Genomic DNA, 21677 nt, shown 5'->3' with positions numbered 1-21677 from the left:
ACAATTACAGTAGTATATTTTAGCCAGTATTGCCATTGCAACAGTGATTCTCAATGGGTGATACAATAATGCAAATGCTAGTAATAAAGGCATCAACTACTATTGAGTCTTTATCATACTCCAGATTCTATGCTAAATGCTTGACAAGGAATATCTCATTTAATCCACAGGACAACCAATGAAGTAGACAGTATTGTTTTAATAAAGAGATTTAACAGTCCTCAATGTTTTCATTATTTTCATATATAATATCTAATATGGTTTTTGGTGAAAAAGGTAGAAGAGGCACTACTATTATCCCCACTTTTCAGATAAAAAGACTGAAGCTCAAAGCAGTTCAAAGGGTTGCCCAAGGAAACACAATGAAGTGATAGAGCTGGGACTAGAATCCAGTTCCCGAGAGTGGTCTTCGGTGGTCTACTACAATAGTCTCTCACTGCATTCATGTGTGCAAGATGACATGGTTCCTTATTTCTGATAATGTGTTTGAATGATCTCTCATTGGTACTTAAAAAGGAGAGAGAGAGAAAACAAAAGCCCAGCATCATTCTCCTCATGCTGCAAAAATTACTTCCGATGCCAAGAAGGACACTGTACAGTCCTCAAAGTAACTACTTTTGTTCTGGGTATGTCATTTAAAAAGACAAAAGTCACCTTACTTGATATTCATACTTCCCAAAGCAACATACAGTGATTCTAAGTATATACTGAATCTTTACAAATAAATATTTCCTAGTTTAGATTGTTAATAATTTATTAGTGAATCAATCAAAATAATATAATCCTTTTAGTAGAATATTAAAGCCAGCAAAATGACTAAACTGATTTAGTGGTTATTCTAAGCTCAATTCTTATAAAAATTTCAGAGGAATTATTAAAAAGCCCTGTTAGTACGTGACCCAGAAGGCAGAATAAACAGTGCTGTGCACTCTACTACTTACTGAAACCGTAATTAACCACGAACAGGTCTCCCCAAATGAGAATTCTGAGGATAACAGTCCACAAATTAAAACATACTTAATCATATAAATATGAAAGTATATATAAACATGATGCAACTAATTTGTTAAAGGCCTGTTAATATCAGGAAAAGTTTATGTTCAATAATACTTACAATTCCTCAAAGTGTCCTGAGGTTCGTATACATTATGCTCCATGGTTTTAAGAAACTGAAATATTGTGATTTCTACATTTGAAAGCAATTGCAAAGAAATGTTTAATAAATAACTTCTTGGCCTTTTATTAATAAGAAGAGATCAATTTGGGGGCAGGGTCAGAATCTTCAGGTGGTTTCCCAACTATAATAAGGATATAATAAGTAATAAGTATAATATTGGCAAACATCAAATAATCCAAATGTTTTCTTTTTACACAGTTTCCAGAATGAGTGAGAAGGGAGCCACAGTGAGATTTTCATGGTTTTCAAAAGAGGGTATGAGTTTAAAAAGTTTGAGAAACAATGTATTAGAAGAATAAAAAAAAAAATTATGACCATCAAATATCAGAAATTCACTTTTTCAAAATAAGTACTAAATTGCAATCCCATCACAACAGGATTTCATATACATTAGTGAGGCACTGTTAAAAAGGAACAGTTCCATGTGAGAGTAAATATGGTCTATATATTCCATTTTCTATACAAATAATTCCACTTGCATTCACTTTCTCCTCTGAGGAAAGCACCTAAATGCTGCCCAGTCTGCAGCAAATGGCTCTGGAGATAGAAGCCTGTTATTACACTGGGGACACATTTCATCTCAATGACCCTTCCTTCAAAACATCCATCACCTCAAAATCTCTCCTGGAGAAAATTATAAGGAAGCATGAGCATGATATTTTCCAAATCCTCACACTGGTGTGAACATTGCCTCCAGAATGTCTTAGATATCCCCCATCTCAAAGAGTTATAAGTGTAGAAGAGAATTAATTTGAATATTTTAATTTAGATATAGTTCTTATAATGGACATCCATGAGGTCACTCCAAAACTTTAATTCTGAAAATGGTCTTATTGTATTTACTTGATATTTAATGGAAAATCTAGGCAAGAATTCCATATTCAACATACTTCAACTATAGGAGGTAACTTACAGTAACTTCTAACAAAATTGAGAAGCCCTAACATTTTTCCTGCTTCACGTTAATATTACAGGCCCAAAGTAAAAGTGGCATTCATGGTGAGCATAGAATCAGACCCACTGTATAAGGGAATCTGAAGTATGTTATTTTGAAAGGAAGACTTCTAAACAAATTTTAAAATCTTCCATTAGGAATCTACTTTTTAAAAATAACTTTACATAACTATACTTTTTGTGACTATACAAGTATTTAATGATCATTGCAGAAATTCTAGAAAATATACTAAAGGTTAAAAGGAATATAAAAATGTCACCATTTACCAATAATTCTTTTAATATCCTGGTATATTACCTTTCAGTTTTATTTTCCTGGGCGCTCAAATGTACATGCATATACACAGAGTGTTTTAAAACACAATTTCCACTGAAAGTATAGCATTCTAATCTGTGGTTAGGCCATGATTGATTTAACAATTCCTCAGTCGTTGGAAATTTAGGTTATAATGCTAACATCTTGTGATAACTTTTGACCATACAGTACTTGAATATGTCATATCCTTCAAAATCTTTGTGAAACGTGGCTTAAGGATCAATGTAAGGCTCAGGAAAAAAAGAATAAGAAAAATACTTCAATAATATTTACCTTAAATGGTGGGATGACAGGTAATTCAGGTTCTTAGTTGTACTTTTTAACCTGATCTAAATGTTCTCTAATGAACACATGCTGATAACAAGAAAACAACGTAGTAGTTTACTAAAATGAAGATCATTTCTATAAACAGACAACATTAAAATTAAATACAATAATTGGGGACAATGTGTATTTTAGGTGAAAATAAAAAGTAGGATTGAAGGTTGCAGATATGTACTTATAACAGCAAAAGACTGGAAAACTAAATGTTCAGCACCAGGAGGTGCTGCTTAACCAAACTGTGGTACAACAAGACTACTACGGAGTTAACTGCAAACATGAGGCAGATCCCTGTGCTGCTATGGAACGACTGCCAAGATAGGTCACCAACTGAGAAGACCAAGGAGGGTAACAGTATGTGTGTGTTTCCAACAATTACAAAAAAAAAGGAAGAAAGAAGGGGTGGGGGAGAGCTTCTTTTATATGCATAAAACATATTTGAAAGGCTATATGAGAAACTATCTACAGTGGTTACTTCTGGAGTGGGGATAAAGAGTTGGGTATACAATATGATCACAACTGCATGAAAATATGCATTAACACAAAAATACACAATACATAACAAGGAAAGTACATTGTTCACAGCAGAATTTCTCAATCCATTTCAAGGTTGTCCCCCAAAGATTTTTAAAGCAGAACCTAACAATGGACATTGAAAAATAATGAAAAAATGAAAAGTTCAATCTATCTAAATTATAGGAACTCGTGAAATAATAAAGCAGCAGTAGATATAACTGATACTATAACTGGTATTTCGAAACCCAGTCATACGAGTTTTTATTACTAATAAGGAAATGGCCAGGGAATTGGTTATTAAAGAAAACTAACTTGTAATTAAATTATTCAAGAACTCACTGAACATGGGTGATTTTATTCCGAGATTTTCCTGCTATATTTACTCCGGTTTACAAGCTTAGTGATCCAGCAGTGGAATATACCGCTGTACATTCAGGCAATAACAAAAGAAAGGAAGACATTTTTACATGTTAAGATTTAACTTGCTACTTTTCCCTCCAAAAACAAAGACAAGGAAGCCAATTACTGAATCGGGGAAGAGTTGGTTAGGAACTCAGAAACAAAATTCTCTTAAACTAGATCATTACTATTTTAAAGCTCCCTCTAATGAAACTCTAACTAAATAAGAATTATTTCATCTTTTGCAACATCAGATGCAGATAGGTAACTAAGGTTGTCCCTAGTGTTTCTAAAAATCAGATGTAAAGATTAATAACATATCTGCACTACTGAATATGTATGAACATGAATTTGCTGAGGTGTACCTATATAAAGAAAATACACTTCAACTTGTTTTATGTTGGAATGAAGTCATTAATTTGGAATCCTTTTGATATGTATAGCTTTCTTTCAAACACTCAGACTTTTTGGTAGTCATTAACACTGATGTGTTTTACTGAGTTTCCCTGAGTGTATGTATTACAAAAAAAGATCACAAATCCCCGAGGATTCATGGCTATAATCAGCCATTATGAGAATCAGCTGGTAATACTGGATAATATACTCCAGAGAACTCAAAATCAGACCAGATAATAGAAAGACATTGCCACTAACTTTCACTTCACATCTGGGAAATGACAATTCTCCTTCCATTTTACCTATCATTGTGATACTTGGGGGTTTGGTTAGCTGAAGGGAATAGGAAAGTAATATGGTTTATTAACAGGAGTGCCTTTTCTTTCTGGGGAAAAAAGAATCATCCTTTTCCTATCAAGAGTATGACTTCAAGAGAAATTTTTAGTGGAATCAAGAAGCAACAGACAAAATAATCCTGAAGATCAGAAAAGTGATCTATCATAGCCCTATCACCCAGATATCTGGGTAATTTAAGAACGTTATCTCTGACAGCGGTCCCCAACCTTTTTGGCAGCAGGGTCCGTTTTCATGGAAGACAATTTTTCCACGGCGATGGCTTCCGTATGATTCAAGCGCATTACATTTACCGCGTACTTTATTTCTATTATTATTACATTGTAATATATAATGAAATAATTATACAACTTGCCATAGGTTAGGGACCCCTGAATAGGACCCAGGGCAGAAAAGGAGGTAGCACCAGGAGCGCACTCTCACTTTCTATGAAAACGCTCTTGCCTGTGAGAAGCTAAAATCTGGTGACGCTCTAATAAGTCCCTAAATGGTGCTACGCACTGGAGCCACTCTGTTGACAGTTCAACATGTTACCACTCACACAGGTGTCACCGCACACAACCATCAATGTTCCTTCTCAAGTCACCCGGTTCCACGAGGAAAGGACCACACGCTTTGCACAACCCATGCCGTTCAAAGGAGGGACTTAGCTAACGCCTTTTGAGATACTATGTTTCTCTGCATCCTGGTGACAAAGGTTACTTTCCATTATTTACCCAGATTATTTGTAAAACATTCCTCTCCATGACCTCTTTTACCATTGTGGATCTAAACCTTAATCACCACACCCTCAGCAGTCTTAGAAAGAACAGAACGGAAGTTCCCCCTCCAGGAAATGTTGAAGGGGAGGACTGGAAGGGTCAGAAGTGACACAGGAGAGGAAAAAGTCTTGTCAAAATCAAGTATATTTAAGTCTGTCAAACATAATTTTAGGTCATTTCGTTTTCTGTCTCCTGCCTCGTTGGCCTTTCTCGACATCAAACCACCCCACGGTGAATTAACACCTGCCGTCGCATCCCACCCGCCCCTCCTCTCCCCTGCTTCCAGACTGCGGGGTTCGGGATCCCTTTTCTAGTAAAGCTCCCTTCACATCACTCCTTTGGAGACGTTACGCCGAGCCCTACCTAACTTTGGAAGCTAAGAACCAGGGAGCGGGGGCAGAGAAGGTCATAAGGAGGAAGAGGAGCCAAGGTTGCCCCCCCGCACCCCCGGGCCGGCTCCTGGCCGAGTGGCCTGCAGCCGCCTCCAGATTCAGCCGGTCCTCCCAGACCTGTAGACCTCGGGCCCAGGACGGCCCAGGGAGGCGGGATGAGTGCGGCCTCCGGAACCAGCCTCGGCCAAGGCAGCGCCCACGGTCGCCGCTTCTGCGCGGGATCTGGCCTGGCTGCCGGGGGAAGGGGCCCACTGGGGCCTCCGCCTCCCCGCAGCCGGGCCCCGCCTCCATCCCGCCGCTCCCGGGCCGCCGTCGGAGCCTTTACCCGCAAGACGTGGTAGCCTTCCGTGCCCCCGCCTGGGATCTCGACGCTCTGCGAGGAGCCCATGGCGGCGGGCGATCGGTGTGGCCGAGCCGGGCTCCGCGGTGTTCTCCGCCCCCCGCGCACCGTCCGCTCGGCTCCTCCGCGTAGCACTTGGGACGTGGCACTCGCTGCCGCCGGAGAGCCGGGCCGCACAGCCCGCTGGGAGATCGTCGCCGAGGCAGCCGGGGCCTCTGCAACGCCGCAGACAGCGCCCCCTTCCGCGAGCCACCGGAAAGGGCCTGAGGGCTCTCAGGCGGGGAGGCAGGGCCGGAGAAGGGCGGGGAGGGGCCTAGTCATACTCGCGATAGAGCAAAAATTCAGTTCCTGCAGCCTCGGCACCTTGCTACGGGGCCCTGGGTTGGACAAGATTCATTTAGACGCGTTCCCACCCGCGCGGAAAAACAGTTGCTTGCTTGCAGCTCCCCCTGATGGCCAGAGGCAGGGAAAGGGCTGGTGTTAAAAAGAATAGGAGCGAATGCAGAACACACCAAGCTCCTCATTTTCTGGGTTTGTAGGTCTTGTCCCAGATTGTACAGTTAAAGGTAATAGTGCTCTCTGTGGGCTGAATACCTCATCCGCTCAGCTAAATTTTATAAGCGGAAACGTTCCCTTTTTGAAACAGCTGTACCAAAGATTACCTACCAAGTTCTTTTTTGGTATGCAGTTTACAAGATCAGAGGATTGGTCACAATCAGAGCGATGTCAGTGCGGGAAGCACAGTTGGATTTCTTTCTTGTCCCACCGCCTCTGCTGCTCGGTTCCCCATCCCGCCTCCTTTAAGTGGCCAAGTTTTATTTATACTTATCCTACTCCGTTGCTCCTTTTGCCCCTGTCATGTGCTCCCTCTGAAGTCCCCAGTTACTGCCATTGCCCAGTAGTCAATTTGATAATCACTAATGGTGAGTCAACCAGATATTATGTGTATTCTGATGTGATGCGACGTGCAGTACCTGTTATCACCCATGAAGTATTCTAGCCCAAAATGGTTAACTTGCCTCTAAGGCATCTTTATGTCGAACTTCCAGTTTATGGGAAATACGGAAAATAGAGGAACAAGTAAACTGACACCGCAGGAAACCCGGCAGATACAAGAGGTGGGCCTTAGGACAGCTGGTCAGTTCTTTGCATCAAGTGAGAATCCTATGAAAGGTACTGTGCTGGATGTAAGTGACATGAAGGATGTAACCAGGGGATGCAATGTGAGGTCTTGAGTTGGGGGCTGATTTGGAGAAATAAGCCGTAAAGGATATTTTTAGCTCAGTTGAAGAAATTTGAGTATGTACTGTTAGAAGAAAAGTAGTTATTCACATGGAAAAGTAGAAATTATTGACTGGAAAAAAAAGCTGGATGTGTCCGAGACAATCTGGAAAACATTAACAAAATACATATTAATACATATGTGTGAATATGAAGATGTGGGCGGATATGAACCAAGGGTTACAGTGGTGATCTCTGGGTAGTGACAGAGATGCTTTATTTTTTGTTTTGGCTGGTTCTATATTCTATAATGCTCATGGACTGCTTCTGTAATAATAAAAGATTATTTAAATTTTTAAAATAAAAATTCGGCCAGGTGTGGTCGCTCACACCTGTAATCCTAGCACTTCGGGAGGCCAAGGCAAGAAGGTTGCATGAAGCCAAGAGTTCAAGACCAGCCTGAGCAAGAGCAAGATCTTGTCTCTACAAAAGAATAGAAAAATTAGCCGGAGGTGGTGGCGCTTGTAGTCCCAACTACTCCAGAGGCTGAGACAGGAAGATCACTTGAGTCCAGGAGTTGGAGGTTGCAGTGAGCTATGATGATGCCACTCCATTCTAGCCTGGGCAACAGAGCCAGACCCTGTCTTAAATAAATAAATAAATAAATAAATAAATAAACAAAAAATCTTTCTTTGCTGTCAATAAGCCAATATTAGGTTTTTAGGCACCCTAATAAATACATAAATACATAAATGAAATCTCTAGTTATTGGGCTCCTCAAGGACAGGGTCTGCAGTGGAGCTGGCTCTGTGTTCCTAAAATTCACGAGACTAATAGACAGGTAATTCAATAAATTAATAACTTTAATGTGAGGGAATAAATATGAGAACTAGATTTGATGATAATGTTCTTGTTCTGCTTGGCAATTATAATGCTCTTCACGATGGTTTCATGAGCTGTTCCTATGTTCAGTGGTCAAAATTTTTGGGCCAGTTGTTTCCCCGACATCTGACACTAGCTGTGGCTTGCAGAACGCAGGCTGTGGATCTACGGTGGTCCGTGAGCGAGTCCAGACCTTTCTTAGAGCTGTACAGTATGTTTTAGCCTCGCAGTGGCTTCTTGCCATTCCCTACGCAGGCCATTTGCTTTTTTACTTTCTCAACTTTATTCCTGCTGATCCCTACTTCTGGGATGCCCTTCCTTACATTTTACACTTAGAATTTTAAGTGTCCTTTAGGGCTCATCTCAAATGTCACTTATTTATCCTCAAGTTCAGAATGACTCTTTCCTCATGCTGAGTTCCTGAAACAGTTCCTTCATTTCTATAGCATCATCAACATCATCACAGGCCTGTATCCCACCATTTATGATCTGTTTATTCAGGGTGAGGATCATGGCTTTTCCTCTTTATTTATTTATTTATTTTTGAGACAGAGTTTCACTTTGTTGCCCGGGCTAGAGTGAGTGCCGTGGCGTCAGCCTAGCTCACAGCAACCTCAAACTCCTGGGCTCAAGCAATCCTCCTGCCTCAGCCTCCCGAGTAGCTGGGACTACAGACATGCGCCACCATGCCCGGTTAATTTTTTCTATATATATAGTTTTAGCTGTCCAGATAATTTTTTTCTATTTTTAGTAGAGACGGGGTCTCGCTCTTGCTCAGGTTGGTCTCAAACTCCTGACCTTGAGCGATCCACCCACCTCAGCCTCCCAGAGTGCTAGGATTACAGGCGTGAGCCACCGCGCCTGGCCGCTTTTCCTCTTTAAATATCCCTAGTTCTTGGTTCAGTACTGGGAACATGGTAGTAATATTTGTTGATTTTAATGGAATGTGTGTAATGAATAGCTTCAAATTTGTTCTTTCTCAGAATCAGTTAATAAGTTACCTATGTGGCTACTATTTGTGCTTCATCAAAATCTGTGATTAGAGATTAAATATATTTTAAAAATAAATTTAAAAAAAACCTGTGCTATTTCTTTAGTGGTAATTGGTAGGTGAGGTACAGGGTCCTCCAGGTTTGGGATTGAAAAAATGTGGTAACCATTGCCCCAGCTTTCCTAGTGTCAGTTGTTTTCCTATTTTAGTCAGGGGATATGTTGCAATAGAGGGCAAAGAATAAAATCTCAGTGATGTTGCCAAAGCTAATGTAAATACAACATGATGGAGGGAACACATGGGAGATTATTGTCCAAGTCAGTCTCAATTGGAGTAGAAATCTGCTTCAGGCAAGTTGGTATTTTTGAAACATTACAAGCAGCAGAAAAGCAAAGTCTAGCAAAAGCAAATATCTACAGGCTAAAAAAATCAAACCCAAAGCGATCTATTTTTCTGGAAGGAGCATCTAAAATTCAATTTTGGGTGTCTATTCTGGGTTCCATTAATTCCCAATCTCATAAATAAGGGGTCCATGATGGAGGGGTCATTTTTATCATATAGGTTGAGTATTCCTTATCTTAAATGCTTGGGACCCTAAGTGTTTTGGATTTTACATTTTTTTGGATTCTGGAATATTACTGGTTGAGTATCTCTAATCCCCAAATTTGAAATCCAAAATCCTCCAATGAGCATTTCCTTTGAGTGTAATATTGGTACTCAAAAAGTTTTGGATTTTGGAGCATTTTGAATTTCAGATTTTCAGGTTAGGAATACTCTACCTGCATTGGCTACTGCAGCTTTATCTTTTTGACTCCAGACTACCCTGGGAAAGCTTGGTTCCCAAGCTGCTGTATTTGGATGGCAACTACATTGGTAGGTCATGGGGGGGGCCTCCCATTGCCCCTTCCTAACCTAATCCATTTTGCTGAGGGAGCAAACCATATAAGGATCATGTTATGTGCCACAGACACTCAGTCACAGCTGACTGGACAGGAGGGGAACCCTGACCTACAGACAGCCAACAATTACACTGAATAAGTTATGAGATGGCCTTTTAGGAAAAGTTCTGCCTCCCAAAACAGATGGTGGTGACTAGCGAGGCCAATCAGGTTTTCTCTTTGGGGACTTGTAACCAGGAAATACAAGGAGAGACTCAGTCAGTGTATATTTATTTGCATATTAGAATGCGAGCTCCATGAGGACATGGTCTTTGCCTCTGTGTCTTCTACTGTACACTTAGTACTAACAAAGGGCTAGCATAGAATAGTTGCTCAATAAATGGCTGTTGAATGATGAATGATCACTTTAGTAGTCATATTAATAGAAAAGTGCTAGAACAGTGATTCTCAGGCTTGGGTATGTATCAAGGTCACCAGGGAACTTTGTAAAAATACGGAAGTCCAGGAGCTAGTCTACTTCAATGAGGCCAGATCCCAGTAGTCTTCAACAGTTTCCGGGTGATTTTGATACGTACAAAGTTTGAGAACTACCACGCTAGAGTAATGCTTACTAAACCTCTGCTGTTTTGTGGATAATCAGATAATTAATGAGAATCCCTCAAGTGGGGAGGGATCCTCTCAGCAGTCAAACTTGGCCACAAGGTCCAAATTGTACTGATGTTCTTGTGTTTCTTGAATGTTCCTATTGGCTTTACTGTCAAACTTTCCTTTTTATTCATTTATTTTTTTAAAGAAACTTTTGATTTTGAAATACTTTTAGATTTAAAGAAAAGTTGCAGATAATATAGAGTTCCCATATGCCCTTCACCCAGTTTCTCCTATTGTTAACATCTTACATGGACCATGGTACGTTGTTAAAATCAAGAAACCAACATTTGCACATTATTAACTAAACTCTAAACTTTACTCAAATTTCACAAATTTTTCTACTAATGTTCTTTTTTTGGCATTTCATGAAAATTTTAATAATACAAACATTACATCTAAACAGGTAATTTCTACTTTTCAATTAACATAACAATTATGCAATTACTTTTAACAATTCTTTTTCTTAAGAGCCAAAGAAATTCATGTAGGGAAAGTTAGTATCTGCCCCTCGCCCCAAAACCAAGTTATTTCTTTAATGGCAATCAGGTAACATTGGGAAAGTAATATTTTAATTTTCTATTTGCAAAGAAAGCTTGGTCCCCAACTTAGTGTTATTTTTAATATCTGTTTCGATCTCTTTTTTCAGATTGGCTTCCCCCACGACCTCCTCTGGAAGCCCCACAACTTGAGCTACTATATGACTCATGAGGAGTAGGGTCATAGAAGGTGGAAGCCCTCGTTCTTGTCTGCCAGCATGCTCACGACCACCGGAATAGATATCACTTCTGCTGCTTAAGTAACTCTCCGGACTTCTACCATATCCATCTCGTGTACTATTATAATCATCATAACAACTGCTTCCACTGTAAGTCAGCAGGGGCCCACGTGCATGTGGTGTACCACAGGACCTTCCATAACTCTCATACCCACCTCTGTAAGAGCCTCTACTTGGATGTTCAGAATAATCCCTATCCTGGCCTCCACTGTAGCCATCACGATTACTATATCCTCTAGAGGAATGTTCATCCTGAGAACTAGAATGGCCATAATCACGATATGAATACTCTCTAAGTGGTGGAGCATAATCCTTGGTGTCTCGGGAACTTGGATAATCTCTGCTTGAGTAACTTTCTTTAGCTGCGTAACCATCATCTCTTGGTGACATATAGTCATCTCTCTGGGAAGATACTGGCTATCTACATGGAGCACCTCCATAATTTTCTCTTCCACATGATACTGGGCCTTGTCCTCCCCTTCCACTACTGTTTCTTGCTGGAGCAGAAGGAGCAGATCTTTTAGGAGGAGGGCCTCCACTTCTTGAACATGGGCCTCTTTTAACTGGAAAGTGTCCCCTAGAAAAACTCATGTTGACATTAAGAGTATATCCACCATCATCCAAGTGTCCTCCACGTGAGGGACGCCCTCTTGCTCCTCCACTTCCTCCTCTTCCACATCTCAGACCTCTTGGAGGGCCTCTGTTTCTTGGAGGAAGTAGTGGTCTCCATCTACCACCACTTTCAAAAGATGGTTTGTTGACTTGCTCAACTTTAATTGCTTTTCCATCCAAAGACTTTCCATTCATATCTTTAGCAGCATCCTTAGCATCTGTAGGGCTCTTGAAAGTAATAAACACAAAGCCTCTGGACTTATTGGTTTCCCGATCCTTCTTCAAAAGAACTTCCACTATGTGGCCATATTTCCCAGATACTGCTTCCAGAGCCTTTTCACTGGTCTCAGTATTGAGGCCCCCTATGAACAGTTTCCCAAGTCGATCTGCTTCCACTATTTTGCTTCTTTCCTTGATCTTCCGAGAACTTCCCTTTAGGTTTCCCTGAGCAATCACAGGATATACGCTAATGTTCTTTTTCTGTTCCAGGATTCAATCCAGGATCCTACCTGGCAGTTAGTTGTTATGTCTCCTTTGTCTTCTCTGGTTTGTGACAGTGCCCTAATCTTTCCTGTTTTTCATGACCTTGACAGTTTCAAAGAGCGCTGCTCTTTTTAAAAGGTATACCTCTCTTTGGATATGTCTATTGTTGTTTTCATGATTGGACTGGGGTTATGGATTTTGGGGAGGAATACTGCAGAGATAAAACACCACTCTCATCACATCAGGAGTTTGTGTTATTAATATGACTTATTACTGGTGATGTTAACCTTGATCATTTGTTTGGTGCTGTCTTCCTTAATAGTAAAGTTACTATTTTTCCCTTTCCCTATGGAAACAAGTCACTACGTCTAGCCTTCCTCAAGGATTTGGGAAGTAAAGTGGAGAAATGGAATTAAGTTCTACCTCCTGGAGGGGGATTATCTATATAAAGTATTTGGAATTCTGTGGTATATGTTTACCACGGAGTACTACTCAGCCATAAAAAGGATGAATTAATGCCTTTTGCAACAATTTGGATGGAACTGAAGACTATTATCTTAAGTGAAGTATCTCAAGAATGGAAAAACAAACACCACATGTACTCTCTATTAAACTGGAACTAAATGATGAACACATATGTGCACAGAGGGAAGTAAAACTCATTGGAAATCTATCAGGGGGAGGGGAAAGGAGGGGAGGGGCAAAAATCTACCTAATTGGTACAATGAACACTATTCAGGTGATGGGCATACTTATAGCTGTGACTCAAGCATTGCAAAAGCTATCCATGTAACAAAAACATTTGTACCCCCTTAATATTCTGAAATTTAAAAAATAAATAAATTATTTCCAATTCTTCTGTAAGGAATTTTGTCCTTTCTTATTTATTTATTAAGTCGCTTATTTATATCAGTAAGGACTCATAGATATTTATTTTGTACTTTGGTTAATACTGTGTTATTTATTGCTGGTGGGAATGCAAAATTTTGTTGCTAAATTGTGCTGGCTTTGCACAGTGGGAGCCACTGGGAGTACTTTTCAGGTTGGCTTCTGTGTCCTTTGGACAGATCCTCATGCTTTTTTAAAAAATTGTGGTAAAATACACATATACATAAAATTTACCATCTTAATTATTTTAATCATACAATTCAGTAGTATTAAGTATATTCACATTGTTGTACAACTCTCCTTGTGTTTTTTGAGTACTTCTGCACTTTTTGGCACTAGAAGATACTCTAGGCTCATGTTATATTTTTCCTTTTCTACCCTAGAAATAGCCATTTCTTTAAGGAGCACTGATTCCTTTGATTGAGGAATGGTATTTAGAAGCCAAGATCTGGGCACTGGGTGTGCTCATGGCTACTAGAATGTCATTGTTTCTCTCAGGAGACAGAGCTAGAAAATGTATATATACTGATCCTTGTATACACACGTATCTATAATTATTTTTGTATCTCTCTGTACACATATTAAACTAAACATGAATTCACACTTTCTATGACTCAACTCTACCACAGGATTCCTTTTAGCATTTGCCCATTGCTTATTTGTAACTTCTTTCTTTGACAGTGAGAAATCTAGCTCCCATTATTTACCATTTATTTATTTTTTCTTTCTTTCTTCTTTCCCTCCCTGCCTCCCTTCCTTCCTTCCTTCCTTTCTTTCTTTTCTTTTCTTTCTCAGAGTCTTGCTCTGTCATCTGGGGTAGAGTGCCATGGTGTCAGACTACCTCACAGCAACCTCAAACTCCTGGGCTCAAGTGATCCTCCTGCCTCAGCCTCCTGAGCAGCTGAAACTATAGCCTTGTGTCACCACACCTGGCTAATTTTTTCTATTTTTAGTAGAGACAGGGTCTCGCTCTTGCTCAGGCTGATCTTGAACTCCTGACTTCAAACTCCTGACCTCAAGCAATCCTCTCACCTCAGCCTCCCAGAGTGCTAGGATTACAGGCATGAGCTGCCATGCTTGGCCCATTTATTTATTTTTTCAAACTTAGTGTGTGTATATATAATATAGAGAATAGTTTCAGAATTGTTAACATGTACCCATTCAAGAAGGAGATTTACCAACTAGAGTGTGGTATTTATGTACAGTTCTTTTGTTTTTAAGCCTTATGGTTTCCACTCAAAACAGCATTTTCCAAAGTTACTTAGGTCACCTCCTTTTTTGCTCGCTACCCCCTTCAGTGAAGTGAAGATACATATGGTTATCTTCACCTTTGTGATACAGTTAGATTCAACTCACAGTCTGTATTTGATCCTGGGATCCTTGATATATGGTTGATTTTCTTTTAATTTGTGCACATTAAAATTACTCTTTGTGATGTACAATTCTATGGGTTTTTACAAATGCAAGTATCTACCACCCCACCGCCATAAAGAACAATTCCAACACGCTAAAAGTTCCCCTGGGTTAACTCTTTAACCCAAGCAACTACTAATCTGTCTTCCATTATTATATAGTTTTGCATTTTCCAGAATGTCATATGAATAAAATCACACAATATGTAGACTTTTGGGTCTGATTTCTTTCACTTAGCAAAATGCATTTAAAATTCATGCATATTGTGTGACTCAATAGCTCGCTTCTTTTTTGTTTGTTTGTTTTTTACAGAAGTGGTCTCTCTATGTTGCCCAGACTGGCCTGGGCCATGGCCTCAAACTTCAGGGCTCAAGAGATCCTCCCACCTCAGCCTCCCTAGTATTGTTTTAGGTAAAAATATGTATGTTAATAAAGATGATAGAAATGTCAAAGAATTGCAAAAGCATCAGTACAATTTTGGGCTTTGTTATTGAATTTGTTTCCTGGGAAGATTGCACACAGCTCTAGCTTAGCTCATTCCTTGTTATTATGGAATAGTATTCCATTGTATGGATGTACTATAGTTTGTTTTTCCATTCACCTGTTGAAGGACATATGGTTGCTTCCAGTTTTTGGTCACTATCAGTAAAGCTGCTATAAACAATCATGTCAGGTTTTTGTATGAACATAACTTTTTAATTCACTTGGGTGGAATCCTAGAAGTACATTTGCTGGGATGTATGATTAAGTCTGTGTTTAACTTTATAAGAAACTGCCAAACTGTCTTCCAAAGTGGCTGTACTGTTTTTGCATTCCCACCAGCAATAAGTGAGCATTCCCATTGCTCTATATTCTCATCAGCATTTGGTATTTTGAATTTTAATCATTCTATTAGGTGTGTAGTGCTATCTAATTGTGGTTTTAATTTGCATTTCCTTAATGACAAATGCTGTGGAACATCTTTTCATTGCCCATTTTTTAATTGAGTTGTTTATCCTTACTAGATATATGACTTGCACATATTTTTTCCCAGTTTTTGGCTTGTCTTTTCATTTTCTTACTGTAAATCACAGAGCCAAAAATGTGTTAAATTTTGATTAAGTCCAATCTAGTAATTTTTTTTCTGAACTGTGCTTTTGGTATTGTATCTAAAAATATCACCAAACTGAAGGTCATGCAGATTTTCTTCTAAGTTTTCTTCTAGAAGTAGCTTTTTTTTGTTTTTTTTTTTTTTGAGACAGAGTCTCACTCTTTTGCCCAGGCTAGAGTGAGTGCCACGGCGTCAGCCTAGCTCACAGCAACCTCAAACTCCTGGACTCAAGCGATCCTTCTGCCTCAGCCTCCCGAGTAGCTGGGATTACAGGCATGTGCCACCATGCCTGGCTAATTTTTTCTATATATTTTTAGTTGTGCGATTAATTTCTTTCTATTTTTAATAGAGACGAGTCTCACTCTTGCTCAGGCTGGTTTCGAACTCCTGAGCTCAAACAATCCGCCCGCCTTGGCCTCCTCCCAGAGTGCTAGGATTATAGACGTGATTCACCACACCCGGCCTAGAAGTAGTTTTATATGTGACCCATTTTGAGTTAATTTTGTATAAGGTGCGAGTTATATGCTCAAGTCCATTTCTTTTGCATGTGGATATCCAATTGTCCCAGCACCACATGTTGAAAAGACTATCCTTTCTCCATTGAATTGTTTTTGCAGCTCTGCCAAAGAGAATCTCTAGAGCTGGGTACAATCTTCCCAGTAAACAAATTCAATAACAAGGCCCCAAATTGTACTGATGCTCTTGCATTTCTTTGACATTTCCATCGTCTTTATTAACATGTATATTTTTACCTAAAGCCTCTATTACCCAAGGTAGCTTACCTATCTGTTTTTTGCAAATAAAAGAATCTACCTAAGTCCTCCTCTTTCAACTGTCTTCTAGTAGCTGAGTCCTTCTAGCAACTTTGCAGGTACCTAATTTTAGGTGATGAGTGCTTGGGTTAATTATTACTTGTGAGTCCTTTGAAGATGAAAGGTACTGGTAGGACCAGTAATTAGTGCAGTATGGACAATATTGACCTTCTGATGCTCGATTTACTTGCTTGTTTGGCTGTTTTTTTCCTCCTTGATATTGTGGAGAGAAGGAAACCCATGAGCTGCACCAAATTACCTCCTCAGAATATGGAAGAAGTTGGTGGAGTTTCTATATGGTTTTGAGCAATAGAGAGGAGCATATCTTGCCATCTCAGGCAATTTATTTCTATGTGCCCCCTTTTCTGTATCATAGGGCAACATCAATCATGTTGTTAAAGTAGGATGCATAGAGTGATGTTAAGAGGCGATTGTGGAAGGGCTCTTTTCTAAAGGTCACAAAGTGTCAAGGGGCTTTCAGGGACTTACAAAGGGCTTGATAATACATCATTCCTTACTTCTGGAAATTGCTCCTGGAAACAAGGGAAGAGCTCTGTTTCATGTTAATGTAAATTCTTTTTCCCCCAGGACACTTCATTGGAGGAAAGACATACTGGGAAGGCACATACCTGGAACATATCTAGGATTATGCAATATTCTCAGCTTGATAACTATAACTCAAATGCTTTCTTAAGAAAGTGGGTTGAAATGTAACTGGGTGAGAGTGATATTATTACAGAAAAACTTTGAATCCACCTAGTATGAATAAAATGTCATTTGCAAATGTCGATGTATTATTAGCAGTAATGTATTACTGATATAATCAGGGGTCACAAACTCATATGTCCATGGAGGGAATGAATTGGGCTGAGTATGAGAGAAGTGGGATGGTGGTGACCATGGGAAACTGGAGGTCTCAAGCCCCTTTTAAATGGACTAGCTGCTGCTCATCTCCATCTGATTAAGGACATTCAGGAATTCGGGTCCAGTATTGTCAAATTTGATTTTTTAAGAGAAGCTAGAAACTTGAGTTCTTTTATGAAATCCACCATTTTTTTTTAATGTCAGTGATCAGTTAACATCTTTTTAAATTTTAAGCCACAGTTTGTGGGCCAACATAATGCAGACCAAACAAATATATCTGGGCTGTATAGAAGTATCCACAGGCACTCAGTTTGTGATCTCTGATTGAGATAATATACCAGGCCACTGTGTCAATAATGGTTGGTGTAACAGGCTCTATGAACAAATTTAAATAACCCCTATATTTTTTTGTAATCTTCTCCCTTAACTACTTGACCTTTTGAATTGTTTTCCAGATATGGTGGATTTTCTGCAAGACAAAGTACAGTCGAAACTGCAAGGGGCAGACTTCCTAAGGCCAAGATTCACCATCCCCCACAACCTGCCCTCAATGCCTTCGCCTCCTGTTAGTTACACCACGACCTGCCCCAAGGCACGTGGCCCCTCCTTTAAAAGCCCTTGAGCTCCATTAGTCAGAGAGACCAATTTAAGACAGCTTCTCCCAAGAAGATGTCTGTCCTATTAAAAGTTTCCTTCTTCCTTGGCATTCCTAGTTGTCTCAATAATTGGATCTTTGTGCAGTTAGCAACTGGATCTAGACCAAAATCCCCTTGTGGTTTCAACATTAGTATCCTTTCACAAATCGAATAACAATATCCTAGACTTGTTATAGCACATTAGCATTTATGATGCAGTATCAAATATCTTGTTTGATCCTATTGTCAGGGTGGCAGTCTGCCCTCAGTTCTTGGTGTGCTCTCGGCCAAAGAATGACCAGACACACCAAAGTGTCATGTCTAGACTATTATCCTGGTCCTCTGACTCCTTGTTTGGAAAAAATCACCAGCAGGGCCAATGTGATGGAATAACCTCAGCAGGAAGCAGTTTCACATGAGCAGCTCTTTATTGTAGAATAAAACGGGTCTGTCTCCAAGGGAGGAAAGAGACAGACCAATTCACTGACTGACTCACTGACTCACTGACTGTCTCTCTGAATCCTCGGATTGTTTCCTTTTACTAGTCCAGTCTGGGGGAGGGCTCTCAGGAGCTGTGGGATGTTATCAAATGATAAACAGGTGTCCCCAAAATTCCATCTGCTGTAGGATCTCCCTCGCTAAAGGCCCACTTGGGCGAGTGAACCACAATGGAGAGTCAAGCTAATGGTATAATAATTACCCTTAGGTTACTCTAGGTCACTTTCTAAAGCCTATCATGCCTGGGCTGGGAAATTCCCAGATTGATAAAACATTCCTTCCTTCCCCAGGTGTAGCAGTTGCTCAGGATAGGATTAAGGGTGAGGCATCACCAAAATAGAATGCTCACCCTTATCCTTATTCCCAGGTGGAGCACTTACTTGAGACCCCACCAAAGCAGGACATCCTTGTCCCTAGAAGAGCCAGAGATCCTAACTATCTACCTAACACTATGGCAAGGATTTTTGTTCCCATTTTTTAGGTGAAAAAAGAGAGAGGTTGTGACTTGCCTAAATCACAGCAGCTGGTAAGCAGCAGAACCAGCAGTGGTAGGTACCATCTTTGACTTTAAGTATAGAACTCTTCCCACTGAACTCATAATTAAAGCAATAAAAGTTGCTTCCATTTATTGAATGACTGCCATATCTTTCTAACTCCCTTGACACTTCATGCATTATTTCTAATCACCAAAGCAATTTTGTATATTTTTGTTTGTTTGTTTTTTTGAGACAGGGTCTCACTCTGTTGCCCAGCCTGGAGTGTAGTGGCACTAACGTAGCTCACTGCAACCTCCACCACCCAGGCTCAAGCGATCCTCCTGCCTCAGCCTCCCAAGTAGCTGGGACTACAGGCTTGTGCCAGCAATCCCAACTATTTTTTTTTTTTCAATTTGAAAGCAGTCACTGTTTATTAACTGACCAGATTACAAAAATAACCAAAAATAACCATGGTAGAAACCTTAGTTCATTCTTCGAATAAGCTTGTTGATCTGGTCTTCCCTGTTGCCAGCATCTCCACCTTCTACAAAATGGTTTGTCTTTTTCTTCATTCCACCCCGTGAAGATGATAATTTGAAGGGCCACAGGAAATTATTTGTTTCTTTCAAGCGTTTCCCAACAGTATAGATCTCATGAATCAGATCTTCCATGCAGATGATGCCATATTTACCAAGAGTTCGAGCAATCAAAGCGTTATCTGTCAACGCAATTCGTTTCTTATTGATTTTGCCATAACTATGCTTGTAGATTAGTTCGTTTACTGACTTCAGGTTTGGGTACCCCTATGCAATATATGGTTCTACAATCCTCAGCATGTTAACTGAAGCCTTGTTGAGATTAACAAAGGTTCCATTGAAGATCTGGTGAAGGCGAAGAAGCCGCAGCACCTTTCGGACCTTTGGGCTCACACCATTGATACCTCGGATCCTGAAGACAAATGCCAATTTGGGTTCTGCAGGTACATAAAAGTTGCCCGCTTTTCTCACCATCCTAGCCATTCGAATCTCAGTTCTGTACATCTGCCTGTATTACTTATGATAATGCTTAGCTTTTTCATAGGTAAACTTCCTCCTTGCCTTTCGAAGCATCTTTTGGGCAAACTTCTTTCTCAGGCATTTTATCTTCAGCTCTGTGAAATTCCTTTGCTTTTTCTTAAGAGTTTCTGGTGCAGCAGGAACCTTCTTTTTCTTCTCTTTGGCACCCTCCATGGTTCCAGCCAGAAAAGAGCCCAGCTATTTTTTTTTTTAATTATTTTTTGTAGAGATGGAGTCTCCCTATGTTGCCCAGGCTGGTCTCAAACTCCTGACCTCACGCAATCCTCCCACCTTGGCCTCCCCCCAGAAAACTTTGTTAATGGCAGGTAGGTATTATTAACTTCAGATTAGTAATTTTACAGATGTAGAAACTGAGATCCAGAGAGATTAAGTGACTTTGCCCAAGATTCCACATCTAGTAAATGATAAAACCAGAGTGGAAATCCAAGCCCACTGATTCCAAAGTCCATGCTCTTTGAATACACCATCCCGTCTCTCCCTGGAATGGAAGAGGAATGACAGGATTGCACCTGCATTTACTCCCTTACCTCTCCTGCCAAGCTGGAGAGACAATCCAGCCCAGGGCTATGCAAGAGAACAGTGAGGCAGCCTGGGGGTTTTGTCTTGTTTTCACAGTCCTTTTGGATCAGAGTAGGGAAGTTAAAATCAGGGACCTCACTATTAAAATCCCTGAGCTGACTGGAGGAAACTCTGTGACTATAGATTATATTTAGAAAAGTTCAGAGACTACATTAAGGTTTCAGGTAGAAAATGTTAATGGCAGTATTGCTATATTGGTGTTTCTAAGAAATCGTGAAAAACAACAAAAACCCTTGAATCTGATCAAGCCAGTAGAAACTAACTACATTTTTTTCAGTAAACATAGCATATTGAGAAACACTTTAAACAAGACCATGAGGAATGCAACAAGCAAACTCCAGACTGTGGGAAAGTACAGGACAAACTGGTTTCTTCAGCAAATAAAATGCAAAAAATAAGGGAGTGAGGGAAAGCCCATAGATAAATACAGTGCACAGCTCTTGGTGTGAACAAACAAATTGTAAAGACATTTATAAGATAATCAGGGAAATCTGAACACTGACTAGATATTTGATGACATTAAAGAATTACTGTAAAATTTTTAGGTGTGTTAAGAGTCATTTTTAGAGATAACATAAAAACAATTGTGAGGGCTTTGGGCTTTGCAACTATTATTTATCTTCCCTTGTGTCCTTCTTGATATTTTTGGATGTCATTACTTTAAAAAATTACTTTTTTTTCTTAATTTTGGGATAGGTAATGCATACATTCAGAACAAGATCCAAACAGATATAAAAGAGCAAACAGTGAAAAATAAGTCTCCCTCCCATCAGTGTGGCTGGGCCGCTCAGTTCCCCTCCCTGGAGGCAACCCATGTGTGTGTCCTGTTAGAATCACTGCATATAATTTTTCTTTCTTTCTTTCTTATAGAAAATGCTGGTTTCCCTGTATTTATTACTAATATTAAAA

General features: G+C 39.8%; 1 protein-coding gene and 2 pseudogenes across 1 annotated transcript in view; all 3 read right to left on the bottom strand.

Moving 5' to 3' along the window:
• Positions 1-6187, bottom strand: part of GORASP2 (golgi reassembly stacking protein 2, 55kDa) — a 33731-nt gene extending 27544 nt beyond the window's left edge. Inside the window, exon 1 of the mRNA XM_012650766.1 lies at positions 5912-6187. Within this exon, the coding sequence (XP_012506220.1) occupies positions 5912-5974 (63 nt within the window). The 5' untranslated portion in view covers positions 5975-6187. The remainder of the gene's footprint in view (positions 1-5911) is intronic.
• A 4948-nt stretch (positions 6188-11135) lies between these two features.
• On the bottom strand, positions 11136-17278 carry LOC105815511 (annotated as a pseudogene).
• Positions 17279-19595: 2317 nt separating this feature from the next.
• On the bottom strand, positions 19596-20342 carry LOC105815556 (annotated as a pseudogene).
• Positions 20343-21677: the final 1335 nt, after the last annotated feature.

Source organism: Propithecus coquereli, unplaced genomic scaffold (genome assembly GCF_000956105.1).
Source record: "Propithecus coquereli isolate 6110/MARCELLA unplaced genomic scaffold, Pcoq_1.0 Scaffold34, whole genome shotgun sequence".
In the NCBI taxonomy this organism is placed as follows: Eukaryota; Metazoa; Chordata; class Mammalia; order Primates; family Indriidae; genus Propithecus; species Propithecus coquereli.
This window is presented reverse-complemented; position numbering and strand designations above follow the sequence as displayed.